This window comes from Pteronotus mesoamericanus, unplaced genomic scaffold (assembly GCF_021234165.1).
Source record: "Pteronotus mesoamericanus isolate MK-2021 breed Mesoamerican mustached bat unplaced genomic scaffold, CSHL_Meso_final scaffold_85, whole genome shotgun sequence".
NCBI lineage: Eukaryota > Metazoa > Chordata > Mammalia > Chiroptera > Mormoopidae > Pteronotus > Pteronotus mesoamericanus.
Window position 1 is genome coordinate 58,793,710 of NW_026555329.1, and position 27,834 is coordinate 58,821,543.

A 27,834-nucleotide genomic window follows, 5' to 3' on the forward strand; every position below is an offset into this window, starting at 1 on the left:
TTGGCACAGAAAATCTTATTTTTTTAGATTTTATTACTATGGGGCAGGTTAATTACTATGACAACTAATTTCTATCCTTTTCATGCAGGACTGTGGTTTGCCAATCCATCCGGAGGAAACCTGTGGGTTACTGCCTATTCCCTCTGACTACATTGAAGCCATTTCTCAGCCAGAACTAAAACTTTGTCAGTCTGGGGACACAAAAGGTGACTATCACATTGGATATCACATCTCTTTTTAAAACTTTAATATAGATAAGTATATGCTTATTTAAAAAATCCTTATGCAAAAAAAATCAGGGTAACAAGTTACCTTTTCATTAGTACGAAATGCATTATTTTAATATGTGAAATATTTTGATTAATTAAATACTTTTCTTTTACACTCTGCTCTTTGCCCAATTAATTCATATTCATTTACAGATCTCAGCTCAAACATGACTTGTGCCAGAGTCTTCCATGAGCCTCTGATTTGATTCCTTTTTCTATATTCCCATAGTACCCTGTGCTGTTCTTCCATAGCAGTTCCCAGAATTATTTAAATGATTAAGTATGTAATTATCTGTTTAATGTTAGTGTTCCCAGGCTCTCATTGTGTAAGGACAGGAGTCTGGCTGTTCACAGTGTATCCATCCACTTAGTACTGTAATTTCTACAGAGTAGGTACAATATAAGTATCTGTTGACCATATGAATCAAAGAAAGGCAAAGAATGCATGTTCAGTTTTAAATCATTTTCTCTAATTAAAAAAAGTATTTGGGAATAATCACTAATATATTCCATATATTGAGCGTTAATAGAGGCAGGAAAATTGTGATGTCAAATTCAAATTAGTGTTCAGTCCTGCCTAAGCCGATAGCAGACCATGAATGAGAGGCTTTGGAGCCATGGTCCACATTCCCTGTCTCCCTCCTCCCCCGACAAGCCTCTTTCAGGGAAGATTGGGACTAACATGCTGCCCAGACGATAAGAGGTGCAGGGACCATCTCTGAGATTCCTGGTTACCACTCTAACCTCCTGACCCCAGGCCTCCCTTCATCTAAAGAGTCTGAAAAAAAATACTCAGGAGCTTTTCTACCCTTGCCATGAACTTCATTCACACCACGGTTTAAATGGGGAATGAGTTTCACAAATGGGCAGGACGAATCGCAATTTGGCATGCACAGTTAACAAACGTGGGCATGTCCCCGTTCTCAAACATGTGTTCTAAATAATAAATTACAGTCAGTGCATAAAGAGGGACTTACCCATTATGGTGTGTCAGGTGGTATAGTTTATGATTCTCTCAGCTAAATGAGATATATGCTCTTGCATACAAGGGAGACACCAATGTGTCTAGTAAGTATTTTTTAATCAGATGACAATTTATGAGAATCATAAAACAACTTAATTCTGTTCCTCCTCTGAATGAAGTCAAAAGTTCTTCAACAGAAAGTTGAAGATACATTATTGAGATTCTTCAAGAGGTCCTGTCTGTCAGATTTGTGGTGATTTATGCCGGGCCCTGACACCAAGCCATGGCCGCCTGGGGAGGCCACCGTAGAGCAGGAGCCTCCTGGTAACCTGAGCAGCTGGGCTTCCTTAGAGAAACCCCCGAAGCTGACTCCCCAGTCAAGCCCGTCATCCTAATCTGACAACTCCAGGCTTCCATAATCTGACCGTTCCTGTCTCTCCCAACTCCTCCCTGCCTCTCAGTCCCACTCCACGCCAACAACAGCGCTGCAGGACTCCAGGCTTTGTCCGCGCTATTCCCTGCTTCTACCAGTCATCTTCCCATCTCGGTCTAGTTCTCCTGATGCTGTATCTTCCTCCCCAGGAAGTCTTTCTTTACCACCCCACCCTGAGATTAGCTTCTCTCCTTTGCTCCCAGAATACCTTGGACACAGGTCTACGATAGCACTTACCTCATTGTTTCAAGTGCTCATTTTACACGTTTCTCTCTCTAATCAGTAGTCTGTAAAGTGGAATGATGCATCTGAATGGGTCGGTGACACAGGACAAAGCCAGTAAAGATTAAAATATAAGCACCATTTATATTTATCTAATTATTCTTATTTTGTTTTATAATGCCTATAATAAACATATATAGGAGTATTCACATAGATGTTAGTGTATGTATATTAATATACCAAAGGTGCATTAGCAGTGCATTTTGAGTGATGACTGCCCTGGATTGTATGTTTTTCCAGAGCAGAGATTGTCCCTTATTCACCTATCAATGTCTAATAGATGATTTAATAATGGTTGCTGAACTAAAACCAATATCCAAGCCCTCCTCCCTTCCACCGAAGAATGTGAGCAGCCAGGGGTAACTGCTCAACCGTGGAGGTCTAAAGAGTCCAAGGGAATGAGTAAGATCAGGGACAGAGGTTTTCGAGAATGGATTTTTTGCTGCTGGAGATTATTTCCTTCATTGATAGTAGTGCTCCTTCCTGTTGGAAGACATTATCATGGGAGACAGATGGGCAGGGAGGTTATTTAGGAGCTCTAGCTTTAGCTTATTGACTTTTAGGCCACCGATTGTTTCTAAAATCTGATTTTCACAGCACAATATAGGCATTTGGCAGAACTGCATTCATTTTTCCAACTTATCATCATAATGATGGTCAAAATGTCCTTTTAATAACACTAGTTAATATACTCTTGAGTGACTGTTTTATATAATTCTTAAGTTGATTTCTAATCTTCAGAAAATAATTTAAGACATAACATAAGAATAAAATTTGTTACTTAACAAAGAAAAATTAATTCTTCTAATTTGGAAAAAGAAGAAATTTATACAATGACTGTTAAATGAGAATTACCTTTAAGGAAAATAGTTCAGATTTCATCTTATGATATGTAAACAAAAGCTTAATCATATTTTTAGGAAGAAAACATGACAACTTATACTTTAATGTTTCTAATACTGAAAATATGAGCAGTATTTTTCTTTGTAAGTCAAAACTGCTTTATTTTATAGCATTATAAAGTCTGGAATTAGAATTATCATCTGTATGATTTTATATCTCGCTGTGACCCTAAATTACAAACTTAAATTTTTTCTCCATTATATTGCCCAATTTGATTCACTTAAATGACTGAAATCTAACGTGCATTAAGTACAAAGCTATAATTATAAATCATATAACTTCTCCCAAAAAGGCAGTTTTTTCTCTAAAACATATGCTATACTTTATTTCAAAAATCACAGCTTTGAATCATTCAATAGAATTTATGTCCTTCTTTTTGACAATTTTAGTTAAGAGCTGGTATTGTTTAAAATGTCATGGAATTCCAGTCCTGCAGATGTTATACAGATGTCTATTTTAAGTAGTATTACTAACTCAATAAAAAGGCATTGTTAACCAATACAAAAAAACACAAAAAGAATTATGACTGTATAAATATATAGTAGTGTGAACCACTGAGGCCAAATTTTTAGAGGCCCAATCAGTTGTCCATTTTATGTGCCTGTGATTTTATGTCCACAAACTAATTGCACCCATATTTGGATCATTGTGCTTATATTTGGCCACTTGTTTCTTCAGCCTTAGCAGCAAGTTTCCAAAGAAGGACTCAGTTTGTGCAAAATTTGCTGTGAGCAAAGGGTGAGGGGCTAGGAGAAGTGTCTGCAAGAAAGGATGCAAGTGCTTTTAGATAGTCAAGGATCTGAGGAAAGAAAGCTGAGCCCTTCAAAATATTACTGAATATAATCTCATTAGCAGAAGCACCGTCATGTCCCCACCATCCCAACATCCTATTAGAATGAAAATTAACAATGTTTTTATTTTAAACATAGTCTCTATCAACACATGAACCCACTGAATAAATTCAGGTATTTGAAATAATTAAATTTATTTTGTACTGAGCTAGCCCAACATAATGAAAGGATCAGCAAATTGGAGACTCCTAGGCCTCAGTTCTAGTCCAGCCCAGTCATTGGCAGACGATTTCACTACCATTTCACTACCGTCACTTAACTGTGTGGGCCTCAGTTAATCTCGTCTCTAAAAGAGGAGGAAGGAAAGGAGGAGATCCAAGGCCCATTCCAACCCCATCCAAGAGGGTTCTATATGCCCACAAAATGCTAATCTCTATGAAGTAAAGGCTCTTCCAGATGGAGATTTTCTTGAGGAATTAATCAACAAACATTAAACATAAGGCTATTGTCTAAGTCGCATAGAATTAGAAGAGACCAAGCAATGATGTGAAGGGGTTGGTTATTGATTAAAAACCCTGTATGCCAGGTCAAAATTACATTTAGAAGGAAAGTTATATGTTAAATGAAAAACACAAGAAAAATTGTAAAAGAAAATTGGATGACAAAACAAACATGCCTAAAATTTTCTGCATTGTATCTTTTAGTAGTACTGCTATACTCTACGTGTGGAAACTTTGGAAACACCTGTCACCTAGCAGACCTTTTTCTCTCCAATATATACAGTCTATTCTGGGGGCCAGTCACATCCTTAGTCTTGCCTCAGGCCCACCTCATTGCTATCCCAACAGCACCACTCATTCCACACGTCCAAATCCTGTTTATCCATAAGACCTGATTTGACTTTTTGTGTCCCATGGAACCTTCCAGACAACTCTTGCCCCCACGGAACCTTCTTTATTCTGAATTAACATGGATTACTTAAGGTGGGGGTAGGGAGTAAAATAAATTAACCAATTTCTAGATATCAGGCACTATGGGAGGTGCTATGCATACAAGGAGGGACCCAAAGAAACCTGGAATTTATTTATAAAAAATTGTGTATTTATTCTTGCATGTTTAACTTCAGTCAAACTACTCTCTATTTGATGCAATACACCTATTAAGACTTTTTTTCCCACTGCTTAAAACAGTTTTTGAACTTGTTGATTTTGATGCCCTTTGGTGCTTCTGCTGTTTTTTATTTCGCCTCTTCCACATTGGCAAAACGTTTCCCTTTGAGGACTTTTTTCTTCTGGGGAAACAAATACAGTCACTTAGGGCAAGATCAGGTAAACAGGGAGGGTAGGGCATGAGGGTCATGATGTTTTGGTCAAAAACTACTGAACACTCAGCATGGTGTGGGCAGGTGCACTTGTAAATCACCCATCATGAAATGGGCACCCATCATGAAATGGGCAAACATGTTGAAAGAGACTTTAAAAAAACTCACTGAGGCTGAACGCAGCCTCTCACAGGAACGCCAGCTGGTACACTGATACAGACAGGGTCCTAGAACACTCATCTAGCGAGGAAACCTGCACTACAAAGGGCCCATCCTCAAGAAGATAATGCCAGTTTTTGCGGGGTCCTCCCTTGTGTTTGCCTTATAGAAAAAATATTAAGTGATCTGTACAAGTTAAAAAGTTGTTCTCAACCTTGGCTGCATATGGAATTACGTGAGAACCGCTTGAAAAGTACTGCTTGAGTCCCATACCCAGCAGCTCTGATTCAGTCAGTCTAGTAGCGTAGGCATGGGGAGTTCGAGCTTTCCAGGTGACCCTAATGAGCAGTGTTAAGATCCGCAGAGCAAGCTGGTGGCAGAGCCCAGATGTGTGTCTCCAAAGCCCAGGCTTCTTTAGTACCACACAGATAGTTTTACTCAATTATGCATTAGTTATTATTATGCTATAATTATTTTACATGTGTAAATTATAAACCTGGAACATGACTATAAATTTTTGAGGTTTAACATAGTTAGGAGGTTTAAATAAATTAATTTATTAAAAGTGCTCAGAGTGTCGCTAGCGCTATGAAACTGTTAATTATTTTTTTAATTGTTGTGATATTTTAACAGCAATAGCATCTAACATCTAATAGGGTAGCTCCCTCAATAAAGTACTAAATTAAAATCCTGCAAGAGAGTAATATTTTCTCTTATCTCCCCCAGTTTCTCTCTCTTACCATACCTACACTCCTTCCACTTCTGTAATCATTTAGTTAGCCATAAACTAGATCTACATTCAAACTTTGTTATCCATGACTCTTTACACACATGTACTTATATACACAATTCTGACATCCCTGAAGTCATGAAATGCAAACTGTACCATATTCATCCCTTGAAAGGAGAAATTCTTCCTGCTAAAATTAATGTAATACCAGATACTTCTGTTAGCAGAACCACAAATCAAAGCTAGAATGGATAAAATTGTTTGAATTTTTCTTTTCTAATTCAAAAAGTAGCTGGGAATATTCTGCTCCTCAATATTTTAAAGAGAAACACTTAGTGGTAACATAAACAGGAACTTGAGGGTAGGGCAAATTATTGTTGTAGATATCAGGGTGTTCTCCACAAAGGAGATAAATGATGACTTCATGTTTAATGTGCTAGCCCACATTCCATTGTTGAAAAGATAAATGAAGAACAATCAAAAATCATTTCTTGGTATTTTTCTAATAAATTATTAGTGTATCTATTCACACAAAAAGCCAAGTGTTTTGGATGCATATTACTTTATGAATAGAAAAGACCTTAATTACACTGAGAATATTCATTTATTTTATAAACATTTATTAAAACTTGTGACCTACTTTGTGCCTAAAGTCTGCTAGTAGCAAAGGCAAATATGATATTGTAACTGTGCTCGATACATTAAATATATTATCCCATTAAATCCTCACGCCAGTCATGTGAGAACAGTACATACCTCATCTAACAGCTGAAGAAACAAAGGCAAAGAGCTAGAAAAAAATGAAGAGATTCACATCAAAAGGCCATCAATCAAATTAAGGAACTAGCCTTCAAAATAATGTTATCAGAATGTTAAAGTAATTTACTTATTGGATTGCTAACATAAGCGTGAGTTAAACTAATAAAGGTTTGTGACCAATTACCTCAGTATTAGTGGCTGTCCACCTACGTTGGTTCTCCTAAGGGCCTAATGTACTGCTTAAAAATATAATTATCTTTAAAAATTATTTTAAAATATACTTTTTAATTGAGTAGTACCTGATAAGTTTTTATCAGTATGTGGTTTCACAGAACAGACCTTGTGCTTGATTCTAGTATGAACTGTGTTATTTTGGAACATTATCATGTGATATGATTCTGTTTGGTTGGAAGGGGGCCATGCATTGCTCCACCCAATTTGTATGACAAGAGTGGTCTTCTCACTGCAACTTCTGTGACGGGGTGCCACAGCTGAATCCTAAGCTTACTTGCAAACTATAATTTCATCAGTAGAAACTGAACCAAAGGAGGTTTTTCTGTCTCTTCCAGGCCAATGGATTGTGCCTTGCCTTAGTTGTTCAGACAACAGAACCTGCGACTGGAGAGAAATCACTTGGCAGCCCCACAACTGCCAATATGGAGTCCTAACTAAGTCTCAGTTGCAGCAGTGCCTGGGAGGAAGGAAGGTAGGTCCCAGATCCAGTGGAGGAAGCCGTTAATTTATATCATCTGCAGCACCAAAGGCCATACAGTCCTATCTGTCAGACCAGTTCCCAGTCTCTCACTTTGCAGAGAATAACTAACAATGTAAATGTTATCAAAGAAGAGCCTTAACAATTCTTCCTCAAAAATACTCAGTTATTTCCAAATAAGTCTCCTTGACAGATGGAGGATATTAAAGTCATGTCCTTTGCTGATCCAATTCTATGCTGGTTGTTTCAGCACAAATTGCTAAGAGCTTGCCATGTCCACTGACAGTTGGCAGTTCCGAGCAGCTGGCCTTGTCAAGTGTAGCTCTGGCAGGGCACAGCAGTCGAAACAGACATCTGCAGCTCACCCAAGCAGCAAAATGTTCCTGCATGTAAGACTCACTTCCGCTGGAGCTGAGAGAGTGCATGGCGCTGTCTTGATACACTAACCTTGATTTCTTTCACATCCCCGAGCAGGTCTCTCATGGACCTCCTTAGGATGCTTTTCCTTTAGTGCGGCTTCTAAGCTGATTTCTTGGACATTCAGTGCCTTCTTGCTAGGCGCACTCTGACTAGGTAGATTCCAGCAGAGCTCTCGGACATGCAAACCGGGCACATAGACTGACATGCTTGGTTACCATGAAGTAAGTAAGCCTTATCCAGATTTTCAAAGCACTTTTTATTAGATGGGCAGTTCCTTAAAAACTGTTTGTAAGCTCTCACATGTGGGCAAGATTGAGTTCAGAAACCAATTTGTAAAAAAAGCTCTATTAAATGCATAAAATAAAGGGCACTGGACTGAATGCATGCCAGTGTTTCAGATTAGGCCAATGTTCATATTTCCTCCTAGCAAATGATTTCAGAAGAATGATGGGGTTAGGGGTGGGGTACAGGTGAATGTCTCCTTCATGGTGACTGTAATGTAAGCACCCTTATTTTCATGACTGAGGTGATCTCTAAAGATAAAGTAGCAGTATTAGTTACTTTTAATAAAGGAAGGAAAGAAAAGCATTTAGAAATTTATTAATTGCCAGTAATATTATCATTAACTGAACATTGGTTCTGTACAGGAACTATGATGCTTTCTTACACCTTACATCCAACCAGGCTGTTAGCTTAATGAGGGCAGGAAATACGTGTGTGAATCATTGCCATAATCTTACTGTTAGCTCACTTTTTGATACCTAATAGTTGCTTAATAAATTATTGAGCAAACAGATAAGTTAAAATCTTGTTAATTTCTAATCATAGTTCTGTGAGGTAGGTGTTATATCTGTTGTTTTCCACCTAAGAAAAGTAAAACTCAGAGAGATTTAGTAGTTCATCCATGATTGCACATGTCTGCGAGTGGCTACTACGCAGCATTTTTAACCACCAACTTGGACAATCCAACCTTTATAGCTTAGAAATGCAGGACTGGAAGCAATGAAAGTCGTTGTTGCCATAACAATCAGACTTCTCTAAACCCTTCAGAATACCATTTCAACCTCAGAATTTACAGGGTTCAGGAAAATTCCAAGCTGTCACAATCTATTAACCCAAAAGGCAGTAGATGTTAATTTAAGTTCATCACTGAATTCCATGGCTTTGGACATGATGTACACTTTTTTCTCAGACTCATTTTCTTCATCTGTAAAATAATAAGTCTACGTGATCTAATCCTATACTTTAGATTAATCAACTTTGTAAAAAGCTAAAAGCCTTCTTTCCGGTATATCTGAAAATACCATAGACTGGGTAGCTTAAGGAGATATTTATTTCTCACATTTCTGGAGGCTGAGAAGTCCAAGATCTGGGTGCCTTTTTACAGTGTCCTCACACAGCAGAGAGGGCTCCAGTCTCATCCTTTTCCTGTAAGAATTAGCCTCCACCCTTGTGACCTCATCTAAACCTAATCACCTCCTAAAGTCTCCATCTCCTAATACCATCACATGACAGTTAGTGTTACAACATAGGCATTTTGGGGAGACACACATATGAATCCCTAATACTGTCTTTGCTAATTTCAGGCTAATTATTAGCAACTCTACAAAGTAAAGATAAGACACAGGGAAGATCACTTTTTCCTACCTGTTAGACAGAGTCGAAAAATAAAGGCCTATGTTCTGATTATGTGATCCTGGCAGAGGCCAGTTAGCTGGCTTCTTAGCAGAAAGGACTTCTCTTCGTGATCTTCCTGGTGCAGAACTGTCCTTTCAGACCTGCACACTCTGAAACTCAAACTTGCCAGCACACTGGCTATGGTCCTACAGAGACTGTTTTGTTTATCGGGATGCTAATTTATTCTATACACAGCCCCCGTTGCACAGTTTGAGCAGGAGAGCTGCAAAACCAGAATCATAAAGCTCATCCCTCAGGAGTATGAAGACTGCCTGGGAGAAGGAGGAATGGGTGCTGGGGAGGCAGAGGCTGTTTAATGGAAAAATGCAGTCATGCAACACTGAGGAGGCAAAAAAAGTATAGAATATGTATAGAATAACCGCATCGATGGAAAAACTAATGCAAACATGCTTACATACACAGAATATTTCTGGAAGTAGCAAACAGTTCAGAGTGATTACATAAGTGGAAAGGGGTGGAAGAGGGGTGAGGTGGTGACAGGACTGGCTACAAACTTTTCGAGGCTCAGTCAAAATGAAAACGCAGGACCCTGTGCTCAAAATTATTAAAAATTTCAAGAAGTCAACAGCAGCGCAATGGACCAAGCACAGGACCCATGCGACTGCCCAGGCCAAATGCTCAGGAAGCCAGATCTGCAGTAAAGGATGGTTGGTCAAAGGTGAAGAGATACATTTAACTACCCCTATTATTTTAATTTTTACAATGTGTGAGCATTTCGTAAATCTAAAAATCTATGTTTTAAAATGTTGTATAAATCTAGGGCAGAAGCAGTGGAAGTGCAAAGGAGGAAGAGCCTAAGAAAGACAATTTATATTTAGAATCAAAAGACTTGGTAATATACAGGCAGGTGCGTATGCTCACACACTACACAGAGATAACTGTGTAAACATTTACAATTATACCTATGAAGCACTTATTCTTTAAAAAACTCCATTGATGAATAGGAGTAGGTTAGCAAAATGTTTTCCTAGTACCTCGATATTTCCCTTTCCATGAGAATAACATAAATATGCAAAATGATCCCAAAACTCCTGTCTTTTAACACTGTGACAATTAAGTTTTCACCCTACCCGAATTTTCTAAAGCATCATTCTATTTCAAAGACAAATAAATGTTAAAGCATAATGATTACAAAAATAGAAAAATAAGGAACAAATATTTTAGGTTTAAGGACCTTATATACTGGTTTTGGGGGCAGGGGACTCTTCCAACCATATTAAACATTCAAGAAAAGAAACAATCTTTGAGTAACATTAAACAGAAAATCACATGTGTGAGGACAGCAGGGTCATGGAGTAGTAACATCCTCAGATTGCTACAGTTTTTATCCCATCAGATAAAGTGATTTTTTACTTATCAAATCCATTAGAGCAATTCTACCACACCATATCAGAAAGCTTGCAATATCAGTTTTCTGTAACATGTTACCACAGAGGAGAATCAAGATGATCACTTAACAGGGTTAAGTTCAGAATACTGTTTATAACTTCTGTGATGTCATGTTGCCCATTCATTGAACTTTTGTTGAGCTAAGAATCTGTTCTAAGTGCATTCATCATGTTCCCTCAAGGTGTTGAGTTTGTAATAGAAGACAAATGAGAGAAGTGATCATTACAATACAGTTTGATAATTGCAGAGAGAGGGAGAAGCAGAGAGGCTGGCACCTGACCCATGCTCACAGATTCTGGAAAAGATGCGAAAAGTGACAGTTACAGACAATCTACCAGTCACGTTATTTTGAAATGGTTTAATTAAACTAAAAAAACAGGAATCTTTATTTTTTCCCCTCAAAGAATCTGCAGTGAGAGTTCCACCACTCAAACCTAGTGCTTTCTTTGATTCCCCTCTCACTAGAGGGAACAGAGGAAGGAAGGAAGGGAGGATGGGCAGAAATCAAGCGGGCGAGGAGTGAACGAAAGATGATTTTGAGTTTCTCGTTTTGTTTTTATACTCTAATTTATGCATCTTGGATTATGTAAAAGTGGGGACATACCTAAAGATGCATATTCTAATGGTGTTGTTGCCTTACTAACATGAAGACTTTCAATTTATATGTAAATATCAGATTTTTACAATGACAATCTAAAATTTTCACTATTACCAGGAATATGTAGTACAAATATATCATGTTACAAAGAAAAAAACAGAACTTTATTTTATATTCTAATCAAGGGAAGCTTCAGCTCTTGGACATTAAACTTGGACATTAAAATGGAGACATTAAACTGAGTTATCTGTCTCCAAAGAATCAGATTAAAAGTAAACAGAATTTGACTGGGCAGGTGAGAATTATTAGAAATGACTACTTGAAAATTCAAATAGTTTTATGCTTTCTTTAAAATTTCCAAGTAGTATTTTTTTCCACTGAATTTCCTTATGTTCTTATTATGATCTTTTACATCTTTTTTACTACTGTTTTACATTGATGAATGCAAGACTATACCTGGAAATACTGGGTTGGCCAAAAAGTCTTTTTTTTCCCATAAAATAAAAAGACACATTTTCCATTTTCACCAATAACTTTATTGATTTGGATATTTCAAGTATGTCATCTATCTCCCATGTGGTATACTGCTGATTGTTCTCAATGTCTCAATTTGATCACTATCAACTTTAATTGGTCTACCTGAGCATGGAGCATCATTCAGCGAGAAATCTCCAGCACAAAACTTCACAAACCACTTTTGACATGTTCAGTAAATCACAGCACCTTCTCCATATACTGCACAAATCTTTTCTTGCGTTTCAGTTATGTTTTTGCCATTCTTGAAATAACAAAGCATAATATGCTGAAAATTTTGCATATTTTCTTCCATCTTCAATATTAAAATAGTATGCAAAAATTAATCAATTTTTATTTTTTTAAATGCACACCAATATAACAGCTGTTACAATACCACCTAACAAAATTGTTTCTAATGAAGTTAAAGACAACTGTGCACTACTAGAGATGTCTTAGGAAAAAAACAAACCTATTGATGCCCACCTGGGAAGAAGGATGAGACACACATCAGTTGAGATTTTTAAAAAGGGTTCAAGTTTCTGGTAATTTTGACCAGGAACCCCAGTGGAACATAAGCAGGACCACACTTTCTATACTTCAGTCACTTGCTTTCACTTCAACAAGGTAGCAGGAGACTGGTCTGTGGAGGAAAGATGGAACAAAGTTTCTCCTGGAAGCATTTGTATCCTGTTTCTAATGTACTCTTGCTTGTGTATGGAGGGCAGGTAAATGCAGGATTTCTTTTAAACTCTACATTTATCCAAATATGAGTTATTTTATTTTTAGGTTTTTGTGTATATGCATAGGTTTTATGATACATAATCATGTTAAATCAAAGCAAAATCAAGTGAAAAATACCAGCTATGTTTTCAGTTATGCTCTCACACATTTCTCTAAGTAGATACAAACCTCTTACTTAATAAACTCCGAATGGAACATTTATAAAAATTTATCAGAGCATAACTTTGTAATCGTAGTGCACAATACATAGGAAATAATTAACAAGCATGATAATCAACATTTGCAACTGAAAAACCTCAGGAGCCTTAACAAACTGAATTTAAAAAGTCCTTATTTTGTCAGCTGAAAACATAGTTCTGACTTCAAACCATTAATTAAGTATCTGAGTGAAGAGTACAAGTAGGAAAGAGAAATATAAAAAGTCAGTATTTGCTGCAAGTACTTAGATTCAGCTGTTAAAACAGGAAATGTAACTTACATTTTAAAGTAATGTTTGCAAGTTAAGTAGTATCTTGGACTTAAAGGTGTTCGAATTTTTGAAGTGTGGCTAATTTATAATAATATGTTCTGGCTAATATGTAATTTCCATTATAGTTACAACAATCATTCATTGTTGCATCTCAGTTTCAATAAAAAGGGGAAAGATAAAAGGAAAGGAGGGTACCTCCCTCTCACCAGGAAAGGATGACCTATACTCAATGCCCACAATCCAGATGGAATAGCAATGGAGATAAATAAATTTGTTCCACGAGGCTAGAAGACCTATGTCTAGGTGATATTGTTTAGTTGTATGTCTTCCTTTTTTAGCCAAACTTCATGTGTTGGAAAGTGATTTGCCTAAATGTCAATTTACACCTGTTCTTGACCACAAAGAGCAATTTAGTTGCCAATTTAATCAAAATGCATCATTAGAAAGCATTCCTTGTAATCATATTACATTTCACAGCGTGATGCTCTGTTGAGCTAGATTTTCATCATGCCCTAAATATAATTAGCCATCTGATCAATTTCAACTTCATATAGAGCTGAATCACCCCTTGCCTAAGTCAGAAATGGGTATTTTTCTTATAAGAACAAGGATGTTCAATCATGGGCCTGTCAGAATTAATCACTGTGAGCTTTGTAAATATATGGACTATATTTGGTTCTGAATTAAGAGTTAGTGAATTAAACTCCTCTTCACCTCACTTTCATTCCCTTTACTTTAAGCTGTGAGAGCTCTCCAATAAGTAGGTACTGCCCAGTTTAATGGACAAGTAGCTCCTGTCGCGGTCCTCTGTAACTTCCCCTCTTCCCCTCTTGTAAGGTTCCAGTGAATTCCAGGGCTGGGCCATGTTGGCATCTAATGTACTTTATTGGATCTGAAAAAATATCTCCACTTCTGTGAATGTTGAAAATAGAACCTATGCAGGAGAAACTGGAGGAAGAAGGAAATGATCTTTTTAAGTTTTTTCCCCCTCTCTATTGATTCTGCTTATATTCAATTCTTTCCCAGCCTCAACAGATCAAAAGAATCTAAGAAGATAACAAGCTCCAGATAATTTACTACCTTTATTGAGTCAACCCAGGTAGCCACCAATAATTTTCTTTTCATTTCTTTATAAGTTGATTTGCTAAGTTACTTCTGGTGATTCTGGAAAAAAGCAGGTAATGGAATAAAATAGTTGTTTCATCACTGTTAGTGCCCTTCACTTATGATGAAATAAAATGGAATAAAAAACATTTTATTGTATATTTAAATAAAAAATGTCCCAAATGTTGGTTATATTTCCACTAATAAATGATATTTCTTGCTATTATTTGTCTCAGGGACCCTATTTCTCTACAAATAGTTCTTTTATGCACCATGTGGATTATAAATTAGCCTTTCATATACTTCACACTTTTGCTAATTTACAGGTGGAAAGTCTGATTTTAGAGTTTAGTTTTTCTTCAGAAAAACAGCATGTAGGAGAATGTGGTAAAGACTAGCTAAGTATTCATCAAACTCATTTTCTCTTCTTCCTGGCACATAGCTTGACTATATTTCTTAGTCTCCCTTGAAATATGTTGTGAGGCCATATGACTGAGTTCTAACAAATGGTGTGTGAGCAGCAGTGATGAGCCCAGCGCCAAGGCTGTGCCCGTGGACCAGTGGGCAGCTCTTCATTCCTTCCCCTAATGGGATATCAATACTCAGGGAGTGCGTGGAAACTATAATGGAAGAAGCCACAGTCCAATCGTCCTTGGATTCTGAATGAACTCCCTGCCCCCACCCCACACATACACCTGCCTAGAACCAGCTGGACTGTTTTCCTAGGGAAAAATAAATTTCAATTTTGTTTAAGCCATTGTACCTTTAGAGGCTCAATTTGTTATAACACTTAATATATCCCATCTAATATAAGAACTATAACTGAAAAATTAGAAATGAAAATAAAGATAAGCAATTTTATGTTTTCAAGTAAGATTATTTGAAAATGAACCTCAAGGTTTACTAGATCCTAGGAACATGATGTTCTTCTAGGTCCTCCTATGGACCATAGGGTCCATGAAGGTGTGTGAAAAAGTAGAGAAAATACAAGCCTTCTTATACTTTTTGATATACACTGCATGATGAGTCTCAGGAATGGAACAGATACAAACCTTTTCTAAACACATCCTTGTCTCCAGCTGATGAGCTGAGATCCAGGCTCTCATGAGATCCAGACACAGATGTTTCTGCTCTGCTCCAGAGCCCACCTTGATGGAGACAGGCTCCCCTCATTGCACTGCAGAACTGGAAAAGAGATGCTGCACAGAAAAATGCAATTCAATCTTTGGAATAAATTTGCTTTTGGAATCCAAAATGTGATTAACACTATTCCTGTGACTGGTTTATTGAACCAAGTCTTGATCCCAACTCTTTTAAACCATCATTCTACATAAGTAGAAATAAAGTTTATTTAAGCTCATTAGTACTAAATTTTTATATGAATTTTCAAAATGCTTTTTAAACAAAATGGATTTATTGTTATTGATGCTGCTATTTTATTATTAACATTAAAAGCCAATATGTGTTCATTTTAGAAAATGCAAGTGAACAAAAAGAATAAACTCTCATCTTCTTAACATCATGGCAGCCATAGACTCAGTAGTTTTATATAGAAGCTCAAATTCCAAGTGTGAGCATGTCTTCGAGCAAGGCAGAAGATACATTGCCTTTAGGCTCACACGTCACACAGCATCACTTGTAGCATGTTCTGATCATTGAAGCAGTCACAGCCCACCAGGGTTCAAAGAGAGAGGACATAGAACTTACCTTTCAATGGCAGAAGTGTCAAATAATGTTGGGACCATGCTTTAAAAACTACCCCAGCTTTATTAGTTAGTACCTTGGTTGCAAGTAACAGAAGACTCAAATGGATGGGCTGAAATAATATGGACATTTGTTTTCCAGCATAACCAGAGGTACAGATGTTTCAGGCTAGTTCAGTCACTCAATATTTCAGACTCTCTGTGTTTTCCATTGTTCTATCCTACTATACACAGCATATCAGCAGTATTTAGTCTCATGGGCACACTTAGAAGCAGCAGCTCTGGTATCCCAAGGAATTAGACCTCACATGCAGTGAAGAAGATGGACATTGACTTAGGTCGATTAGTTTTTCTTAGGAAGGCAAACCTTTTCTTCAGGTCCCCAGAAATTTTTTCTTCATGACTCATTAGCTAAAACCGACCACATGATTCCTCCCTTGGCAAAATCCATGGCAAAACATGCTTGGTACTTTTATTTTCTGGGATGAAAAGTGAGTTGCACAGAAAGGAAAAGGGGATGTGAAATAATTGTTGGTGGGATAGTTCTTTCCAACTTCATCTCAGGGTCCAAGTATAAAAGATGACAATATTTACTTGACACAATGGGGTAAATTAGAGGTTGGCTTAGGGGGTATCTTTATGGGATTTGGTTAAAAAATATTTTCTTTATATAATTATAAGAACAAATTTAAATAGAAAGACTTTAAAAATTGAATTTGTAAAAACTTCAAAATGAAACCTTTCAAATGTTTATTTTAAAAAAGAATAAACTGTTATGATATCACCACTTTAAAATAACCACAATTAAATTTCCAGAACCTACTTTTCTATACATCCACATACTTTACAAAAATGCAATCATTATTTCTATTCTGATTGTAATCAGCTTTTTATAAAAGCTACCGTGAAACCTTCCCTATTATAATATATCCATATTACGGTATCACTGTTGAAAGATGAAAAGAATTCAAGTGTATGATTATACATTAATATAATCAATCTAATAAACACTGATGACATTTTTATTTCTTTTCCTTTTTCTTCTATTCTTTTTTTCCAGTCCTCACCTGAGGAAATACTTTGAGTGGAAGAGAGGGAGAGAGAGAGGGAAAGAATCATGTCAGAGAAAGATTGATCAATTGCCTCTCTCACCCTCCCCAACAGGGAGGGAATCCCAGCCCAGGCAGGAGCCCTGACGAGAATCGGACTGTGGCCTTTAGGTTTACGGGAAGACATTCAACCAACTGAGCCACACCAGCCAGTACTGATTTATTTTTCTCCTAAAATACATTCTAATAGACACTCTTAATTATTTTACTGAGTTAAAATTTCTTAAAAACTGTCAATTTATACACACAACAGAAAAGATTTTATTCATCTATTTGACAAACAAGAATGATGTTTTATGCCAGGCCTTAATCTGGACACTTGGGATTCAATAGTTTAAACAAACAAACACACAAAAAAACCAAAACTCTCCCTCCTGCAGCTTACACCATAGTATGTGAGAGTATGCATTTCCCTGAACTAATAATATCACAGGGCCTTTTAAAATTATTGCTACTTTGACGGGGGAAAAATAGTTATTTTAATGTTTCATTGTGAACATAGATTACTTTTATAATTGTTTACTGATTATTTGTATTTCATGATCACATATCTTTTCTTTGACTGCACATGCTAACCAACACCTGTGCAACCTAACCAAAAGCAATAATTTTAACAGTAAAGAAGTTATTTAAAAACCAGCGAAAGACAAATACCATATGATCTCACCTATAAGTGGAACCTAACCAAAAATACAAAGATGCAAGGAAAATAAGACCAGCAACACTGAAAGGAAAAGAAACCAACAGAGACAAGAGGGAAGAGGGGGTGGGGAAAAGGAAGGGAAGGGGAAAGTCAAGGAACATATATCAAGGACTCATGGACAAAACCAAAGGGGAAGAGCTGAGGGAGGGAAGGAGGGAGGAGGCAAGGGAAAGTGGTGGGGGGTAGGCAGAGACAAATGTATTTGGGAAAAAAACAAAAACAAAGAAAAAACCATATGGCTAGTTACTAATATTTGTTATGCTAAGTAAGACCTTCTGAAACAGAAGTTGACCTACAAATTTCCTTTTAAATAATTCATCAAATTGAATGATCTAGAAGATATAAAGATTGAATGTGAATCATGTGACTGAAAAGAACCTAATTCTTGATATTTTTAATTGTGTGTGTACACTTAAAAGAGCTAATGTTTTGAAGTTAGACACTATTTAGTTAAGAATGCCAATTAACCTCTTACAAAACCTGTATTACCTACAAAACAAGGAATGTTAAATTCACAACCACAGCCCTGGCCAATGTAGCTCAGTTGGTAGGAGCATCATCCCTAGCAGCTGAAAGCTTGCAAGTTTCAATTTCCTGATCAGAGCACACACCTAGGGTTAGGCTTCAATCCCCTGTCCGGGTGCATTCGCTCCCCAGTCTGGGCATGTTCAAGAGGCACCTGGTAGATGTTTCTCCTGCATCTATGTTTCCCTCTCTCCCTTTCTCTCTTCATTCCTCTCTCTCTCAAGTGATGAAAAAAAAAATGTCTTTGAATAAGGATAAAAAATCATAACTACATTTTCATTTTAGTTATAATTTATCATTTTCACCTTTCATGAATAGAATGGCACTTGGATAAAATAATTCCCTAGAAAGCTGTCTTCCCAGAGTTGTGTCTACTGGACTTGAAAAATCCTATGTAGGTATTTGCAGTATAGAACTTGTTTTGCAAATGATGGTGCTAACACTTCCTTCCCCCTTTTTAGTCACTAATCAGCAATGGAAATTCTACTCGATAGACTGTTCTGAGTGTTGGTTTGCTCAGGATGGTGATCTCTCTTCCAGTTCTCTCATCCAGAACATCAGTTTCCCCATTAACCCCACAAGCCCTGCTGGGGGACTGTAACAGGCTTGGTAGGGCAACAAAGAGACTGCTGGGATTTAGACATTTCCTGTCTACTCTGACATGTCTTTTAAATGAGCTAATGAATTTAAAGTTCCTAGCAGTGCACTGGAAGGCACACTAGCAGCACTCAAAAACACTGCTCTCCTTTCCTATGTCCTGATGCTAGTTCACATTCACAGTGTGCTTACTGTGTGCCAGGAATACGATAAACATTTCAAATCTCATTGGAGTCCTCTAAGGTGATGCTATTATTATTCCCATGTCACACATTAGAGAATGAACTCTTGCAGAGGTCACATAATTTGCCTCAGATGATCTAGTTAATAAATAACAGTACCTAGAATTCTGAAATATGACTCTTTTGTCTCGGTCATGCTTTGGTGGATGCATCTTCAGGTAAGCCACAGAAAAGACTGGAAATCTAGATTTTTTTTCTCTCAGTAACATGTAGCTACTTTGATTTTTTAAAACCTGTATATGTTTCTCAGTATCCTACAATACAGATACCCAGTGATCTTACTGGCTGCTTGGAGATGCTTTAGGAGAGATTGTATCTTGATACTAAAATGAAAAGGACTTATAAGAAAAATCTCTGGTGTCAATTTAATTTAAAAGCTAGATCTCAAAGGCCCTTTATGTGTATTATGAGCTGAACTGTGTTCCCACCCAACCAAATTCATATGTTCCCACCCAACCAAATTCCCAGTAACTTAGATTGTGACTATATTTGGAGAGAGGGCCTTTAGAAAGGCAATTAAGGTAAAATAAGGTCATATGGGTTAGCCCTAATCCAATATGGCTGATGTCCTTGTGAGACAAGAAGAGTAAGACATAGACTTGCATAGAAGAAAAACCAAGTGAACACACAAGAAGATAACCTCATATATACCGAGAAGAGAGGTCCTGAGAAGAACCAATCATGCAAATACCTTAATCTTGGATTTCTAGCTTCCAGAATCATGAGAAAAAAAATTCTGTTTAAGCCACCCAATCTGTGGCACATTTTTATGGCAGTCCAGCAGACTAATACAAAAGGGGTTGAATAATTACTAGTAACTGAAACTAAGAGCTTCCCTGACTATTCAAAGTTCCCTTTTAAAAATCAGAAATCTCAGCCAGAAAAATGAACAGAAATAGTTATAGGTCAAATCCAGTAAGAAGAATTTCAAGTGATTTTACAAATAATTTTTTATATTGAATTTTACTGCCCCAAATGGAACTTGACTGAAAGGATCAGTGATTGAGGTCTTGATACTTTGTTATTCAGTTAGCTTGACAATGCTTACGCTATCCATATGCAATCTGAAGACAAATGACAGGTCCCTGGATTTCTTCATACAACTACTGAAATATAGTTACCATGGAAAGAGAAAACCTTTGCAGATTCTTACTAAATTTGCTGTGGATAGACAAATACAATAGTGCCTGAGAATTATGTCAAATTACTGCTGTTAAAACCAGAAGTATGTGTATGACTAATGGAAACAGAAATATCAATGAAGAGAGAAAAATCTGAAGCACAAAGTAAACCTTATCCAAAGCATTAAAAAGGATTGTCTCCAACAAAAGTCCCTTTAACTTTCAATTCAATAAACATTTTCAAAGTTCGTTCATTGTACTATAGGGGAAATTAGAATCTAGACACTAACCCTGACTGTGATCTCGAATACTTCTTGATATGATATGAAAAAAAAAAGATATAGCCACAAATAGCTATAATTTAATGTATTAGATAAAATCTGATATGGAAATAAAAATTTTGATGAAATCAGAGGACAGCAGAGGTCATTCTAGCTGGGGCATTGGACATTTGTGTCAGGTCTGGAGGCTGTGTAGCCTTTACGTCTGTGGGGTTGCAGAGGGAGGAGCTTTCTAGACAGGTGGATTAGCACAGGAAAAACAGTTGCTGTGGAGTGCAAATCATGCTCAGTGAAAAAGCAGGAATCTGAATGGGAGCGTTGAGATGATGGGGCCATAGACCCTGCACTTGGAGTTAAAGGACCTACCTATGTTTGAGTCTTGTGATCCCCACTTAATAGATTTAAGACTTCAATCTCCCAAGCCTCAAATTGCTCATCTGTGAAAGGAAAATAATGATTCACATCTCATAATTATGAATATTAAAAGTGAGTAGCCTGTGTGAAATCTCCATCTAGCAAAGCCTGATATGCAATAAAAATTCAGTAAATGTTAGATGAACATAAGGAGGTTAGACTTGATTCTATAGGAAACAGGAGCCAATAAGACGTTTAAGCATGAAAGTATGATGATCAGAGCTAGACATTTGGAAATGTGTCCCCGTAATACTGTGTGTAGACTGAATTAAATAGTAGCCATTGTACAAGAAGGAAGACCCATTAGGAGAACATTATTAGCAATGGCACAGCTTTGAAGCCTGAAGCAAGGCTGTGCTGGGGGGAACCGGAAGGCAGGAATGGGTGTCTCTCACACCCATTTGACACAAAGTAAATGACACTAGGATATGTACCCTGGGACATAGACAGCAGTTCAGAAATTCAGATCCTAGTCCTGTGGCTCCTTTTTCAAGTGATGGCATAACCTTTACTGAGCTATATAACCACTGTGGATTCCAAGTTTTCTTGTCTATACAATGCAAAGAAATTGGAAAATCTGTAAGTATTCTTATAGCACAAAAACACTCCATGCCTTTTTGAATCAATAAAACTTAAGTTGACTAGATGAGAAATTAAACAACATAAGGGAGGTAGAGAAACTGAAGATGACATGAAGCAAAAAGCTTTAAATATGTTAGTGTGTCAGTAGATGATGAGATTTCTAGGAATATGGAAGAGAGGAAAATGTGCAGGTTTGGGGAGAATATAATGAATGCCACTTCTAACAGTCTGAAGGGCTGTTCTTTAAATACTAAGAATTGTGGATTTACGGATATTCAACAGATTATTTTGTATTATCTCCTACACCGTGTAAACATCATATTTTAAAGCAAATATTTTTTCTTTAATTTGTAGATTCTTTTCATTGGAGATTCAACCAACAGAGGGATAATGTACTATCTTATTGAAAGACTGAATGAAACCTTGCAGGAATGGCAGAAGGTGCATGGCACTAAATTCTATCACAATGTCAACGGTGGGAAGACTTCGATCAGTTATTCCTACTACCCTCAGTTCTGGATAAACCCTTCATTGAGACCAACATTTGAAAAAGCACTTGAGCATCTCTTGCAAAGGTACAATGGAACTATTATGAAGAGCACAATGCCATAATGCACTGATGTTTTACGAGCAGTCATAATTGCTCACCATATATCAAATGTGCTGAAAAGCTTAAAGCCCAAGTAATATGGCTGAAAATGAGTGGGAAATGACAAGGAGGTTCTGTGATCAGGATGCCAGATATGGTTCGATAAAATGGGAGGCAGTGTCGTTAAAATTTTTACCATCTGTTTCAAGGCAGCATGTGTTGTTTTTCTTTCTGGATTTCAGATCACGTCCCCTGGAGAATTCAGGCCAGACTATTTTGGTCGTTGGTGGTGTTCAGTGGCTTAATTCCAATCACCTGCAAATTATTCACAAGGTTTTGAAGAGGTACATTTCTGCAACAATAATTGTCATTATGTTTGAAGTAAAAAAAAATTACTCTTGATGTGACTGACTTTTATCAAGATTTTACTTAAAGAGCAACTTGTTGTTTAGAATTAAGTACTTAAAGTCTAGCTTAAAATATTCCAATCACAAGATGGTTCTTCAGTATCCAAATGTACATTTACTGCAAATCAAAACGTGCCCATTGACACATAAAACTCCATACAAAAAACTAGTATACATCAAATATTTAAAATGAAAAATTAGTCTCATCTCCCAATTATCACATCCTAAAGGAATTCCACTTATTTGTTTATGTAAACAGAGACATCTAGAAATGTAATCGAAGTTCATGACTTTAGAATTCTAATTATTTCACAGGGAAAATTTACTCAATATCCTCGTGATCATCAAAACGTTGGGAATTGGATTTCATCTGCCAGTGGATGGAGTACATTTCTTAACACAGGCAAGGCCCTTTCCTCCAGGCTGTGTGAACTTTCGTGCTTCTTATCTTTGCTGGTATCTGAAAAGGGACAAAAAGGCACCACACACTATTCAGCAACCTTTATAAAAATCAAAGGAGATAATATATTTGCGGATTATTATTTCAGACCAGTTAGAATTATTCCTGGAGATAAAGAGACCATAACCTATAATGTGTTGTAAATGCTTTGAGTTCTTAAAAAGCAGAAGGGAGTGCCAAACTCTGAAAAAATAAGAACGGATGGTAACTGTGAGAGACTGTGCTTTAAGCACCCCCTTACACTACTAATGCTTCATGCACCTTTAAAGGCTCACGCTAAAACCATGCTTGAAATCATCAGCATCAATGTGCTTTGGGAAAGAATGGCTTTTTTGAAGATGATATCTGACTCTTGCTTTAAAAAGTAACCTTTGAAGTAGCATCATTAGTTTTTTCTCTGGTTAGATATTCATAAATGAAAGGAGTTAGAGGCTTCTGACCAGTTCTTATAGAAGATAGTAAATTAGTCTCCACACTGAAGAGAAGTCTCAAACAAGAACAGAAAGACAACATCTATAGGTAAGGGAACCGGCTGCTCTTGTTCAAGCCAAAAGAGTTCTTGGCAGCTGGGTTTGTGTGTGATTGTTTGGGGGTCTGGGTGCTGGGGAGCTCAGGGAGCACTGGGAATTGGAGGGATAGGAAGCAGTCCATTAAATATGTATGGTGAGGGAGATTTACTTTTCTGTCAATGTTGAGTGCTCCTACCTTTCCCCAGCATAAATTACATACCCCTCTCTCCTCTCTTGAAACTTTGCCTGCATGGACATCAGATCTATAATGCAAAAGCAGGAGAACTGGTAGAAAGTGGCCCAAGCACAGCCTCCAAATCTACCTGCCTTGAAGTTGGGAGGGGTTAAGGAGTTGAGGTGTTTAGGATCTGGTGTAGCTGAAGAATTTGAGACTGTTGAGGATGAGAAAAGGTGTCCTTTGATAATTTTTCCTATGGGTTATGAGTTGGATCACCCTTAGTGTTATCTGAAGTCTACAGGTCAAGATTGCAATTCCTTCTTGAGTACTCTGGTAGCTTTCGCTGTGCTTTGATTGCAGCTCCTCACGTATATTTAGGTTACTAACTGAATCGATTCATCTCAGCAGACAGCACACATTTCTTACTATCTACCAGATATAGTGTTAAACATTATGCCTGATCCCTGGGCTTTGATGGTGCTCATCACTCTTTTAAAAACTGAGGAAAGATGAAAGGATTGAACAAGAGGGTGGGGGAAATAATAGAACAAAAGAGACAGGGATAATAGCAGTGGAAGCAGAAAATAAATCTGAACTGCTTCTCATGTGCTCACATGGCCACTCAAGACTTCGACTCTGCTTTCCTCTGTAAACTTATCCCTCACTTCCACTATATGTGCACACATGTACATATATACACTTGCATACACACACACTCACAACACCACTGAGCTCGGTCATGTTGAACATGTTTTAGTTTCTCAAACATGTCATGCTTTCAGTCACTCTCCAGGTCGTGGAAATCTTGGAGCTTACTCTCCCACCACCTCCTCACCTGGGTAACTTCCAAACACCGTTATAGTATTAGTTTAAATGCTATTTCTTCTGGGAAAACTTAATGGGCAAACTAGATTCACGGTCTATTCCTGCTCTGAGTTCCTGTAATATTGTCTTGTGTCCTCATGCATGCCATTCAACAGACACAGTCCATGACTGTCTGTCTACCCTGCTAGAATAATCTCTGTGAGAGAAAGGACTAGAGAGGGAGGACTGCATTGCTTATTCTGGTACCCCTAATGCAAAACACGTTAGTCAGCACATAGTAGACTCTCAAAAAAATATGTGCCTGAATGAGTGAGTGATACTTTGCACATTTTGGCTGCTCCCAGATTGAGCCTCCAGGACTGAGACATTCCCCTGGGCTGCTGGAATGTGGGCTAATGATGACTCACACCTGAATCCCAGCAGGAATTGCCTTTTGCTCCAGAAACCCAGCTTGCCCACATAGGAGTTTCAAGAATTAGCTCCCTTTCCTTAATTTGGGGCATTATCTCCAAAGATCCTTCCCAGTTCTAGGACCACTGGTGGGATCCACAAAAGTCTCTGTTGCAACCACATCATTCCCTTACATGAGCACCCTCTTTTTAGCTCCCTGGATGCAAAGTTCCATCCCAGAGTCTATTTCCCAGAGAACTGACCTTTCCCCAGAAAACTTTCTCTAGAAATGGCTTACTATAAAGTTCCACATACCTTTCATAATTAGACATATTAAAGTTGAGAAAATGCTTATAACTGGACAAGAAAAAGCCTACAAACAACATTGAGCATCATTTTTCATGTAAATTTTTATTCTTCTTTATGGACCTTTTCTATTTCTTACCTTTATTTTGAGGGAAACACTCTTCTTTGAATGTCTCATAAACATGTGTATGAGCCCAGTGAAAATATAAAATTAGGCATATTTGTATTGTTTCTTTTACCTTGCTGTTGGATTAACAAATGCAAGTTATTTGCATTTTTTGCCAGGAAAATGAAAATAATTTTTGTCCTTTAGAAAAAGCAGAGAAGATGCAGTTCCCTCTCTTTGTCAGTGTGAGTTTGCTAGGAAACAGACACTAAAACAAGAAGAGCAGAAGGGGAATTTACGAGGAAGAGTGCCTGGGAAGACCACAGGAAAGAGGAGTAGGCAGGAAAACTCTCAGCTCACAGCATCCGATGCACATCACTCAATCTCGCAACAAATATTTTTTGAGTTCACTGTGTATTGGGACCTGGGTTTTTCTGTGATGTGTCTGATATGGAGGGTGTGGAAGAAGGATGAGGTACACAAGAAAAGTCTCAGACAGCAGGTCGGTCTGAGAAAGTCTTGGCCAAGTGGATCCTGGAGCTAAAGTAGAGAAGGAGTTCGTCTTCTTGACAGTGGACCTGAACTAGAACTCCCACAGTGTGATCATTGCCTTGGACATGGTTGGGGAGGGAGGCAGGAATATGATCCAGAGAGCAGCAGCTGGAGCTGTCACTCAATCCTGCTGCTCCCTTCCCAAAGCACACTCCCCCTTTCCTTCCCCACCCCCATCCCACTGGCAAACCTGTCTAGCACCTAACCACCTTTTGAATTCTCATTGTCCAGCTGTCCCCTTGTGCCTGGCAGAGCTATTTCCTTTTCTCTACTATCCAGAGCCTGGCATATTTGCCTAACAATGAAAAACTTAGTAAATGTATACATATCTGTTTCTTCTGTTAGAATGCAATGTCTTAAGAGCAGGGACCGTGATTTATTTACTCTTGTACTCCTTTCTCTCAGCACAGAGCTAAGCACAAAACAGACACTAATTAATATTCAAATGACTACCTGAATAAAACTCTAAATAGATGGAGATAACATTTGTGATTTTTAAATTGAGAATTTTAGTTATTTCCTTGGCTTTAGTTATTTCCTGTAGTTATTTCCAAGGTTATCTCCTTGGCTAAATTGAGAATTTAGTTATTTTCTTTGTGGACAAGAAACTTAATTACTTTTTATGAAAGGGAAAGTTCCAAACTGTTCATCATTGTAGATGTTTATGCCTTGCTGTTTTACATATACACAGATGTTTATATTTATATTCTGAATTAAAAAATTAGAACACATCTTTCTTTTAAAAAGTATGTGAAATTAAGTCTTTATCTCAAAATAAGACCAATCTGTAAAAAAGCTGTCACTTATCCAACTTCTACTTGATTTATTAAATCATAAGAAATGCTCTTAATGAAAATGCTTATTCTTCTGCTTTGAAATACAGAGTGAAGTTCAGAACTTATGGAAAGAAAACTTGATTATTCTGGATACTGCAAAAACATATGGCTATGAAGTGGTTGACACATTCACTATAACAATGGGGCGATACAAAGAGTTTTTGCAGGGGAACTGTGGATGCCATTTCCATGAGGTATTTTTTCTGGCTTTCTGATTTTTGTAGCTTTTGATTTTTTAAATTTGTCTTTGTATTTTTAATTGTACTGTCAGTCTTATTTTGCATTAAAAAGCTATGTCAGGTGGAGATTAAATAATGTGTTCATCATCACTCAGCCAAAGCATGTAGTAATCACAACTTAAGGCTCAACAAAATGAGGTGTTTTTTGGTTTTTTTTAAAATAGTGTTAATGTAGACACTTGAAAACTGGAGTCACTCGTCAATGCAAGCAAGAAGATGGGAACCTGGAGAGCACGTGCCTTGTCTAATAGACTCTGAGCCTTCCCTTGAAAAATTGTGTCCAAAGTAGCAGATGTCTTTAGTGGGGGCAGATTGAAAATCCAGACTACTTAATATGCTAAACTAACAAATGAACTTCCACCTTTGGCTTAGTCAATGAATAACCAGAGGGCCTGTCTTCTCAGTAAATTTTGCCCCCAGTGGTAAAAAATGATTGTATTTGTAATCACTAATTTAATTGGCTTAGCTGATAAAATAATAACAAAATAATTTTATCCTTTCCCCTCTTGTCCTTTTAAACTTCTCTGTGGATTATTTTCTCCCCACTACTTGAACAAAATCTTGGTAAATCCCATAACTTAAAAAGCACTTTAAGATAAGAAAAAGTCTCCAATCACTTTCAGGCATAAGATCACTTCAGTACCAAAACTCTGCAGGCCTGTGTTCATGCCCACAGAGAGGTATTTCCTTCTCCCAGCTCAGACCTGCCTCAACCGGGAAAGCTTGAAGCAAGATAGTGGGAGCGGAGAGCTTCTTTCCTATTTTTTCACCTTGCTTTGCTCCTTTTCTTCTCCTACTCCTTCTTCAATGGGTCAGGTGAGGGAGGAGGTGTTAAGGGCAACAAAAGTCTTACTTGACTGACATAAACATAGTGATCGATGTGCTCTCTGATTATAGCATGC

General features: G+C 37.4%; 1 protein-coding gene across 4 annotated transcripts in view; it reads left to right on the forward strand.

The window, feature by feature from the left end:
* The window catches only part of CPED1 (cadherin like and PC-esterase domain containing 1), a 289,378-nt gene that overhangs the window by 244,580 nt on the left and 16,964 nt on the right, over positions 1-27,834 (forward strand). For 2 of the 4 annotated variants that reach the window (XM_054564025.1, XM_054564026.1), the window contains 6 exons: positions 89-206; positions 7,181-7,317; positions 21,890-22,110; positions 22,367-22,468; positions 22,847-22,934; positions 26,741-26,887. In XM_054564025.1, the coding sequence (XP_054420000.1) occupies positions 89-206; positions 7,181-7,317; positions 21,890-22,110; positions 22,367-22,468; positions 22,847-22,934; positions 26,741-26,887 (813 nt within the window). Of the gene's footprint in view, positions 1-88; positions 207-7,180; positions 7,318-21,889; positions 22,111-22,366; positions 22,469-22,846; positions 23,108-26,740; positions 26,888-27,834 lie in introns of those variants that run through there. The other 2 variants (XM_054564027.1, XM_054564028.1) reach the window with 2 other exon arrangements.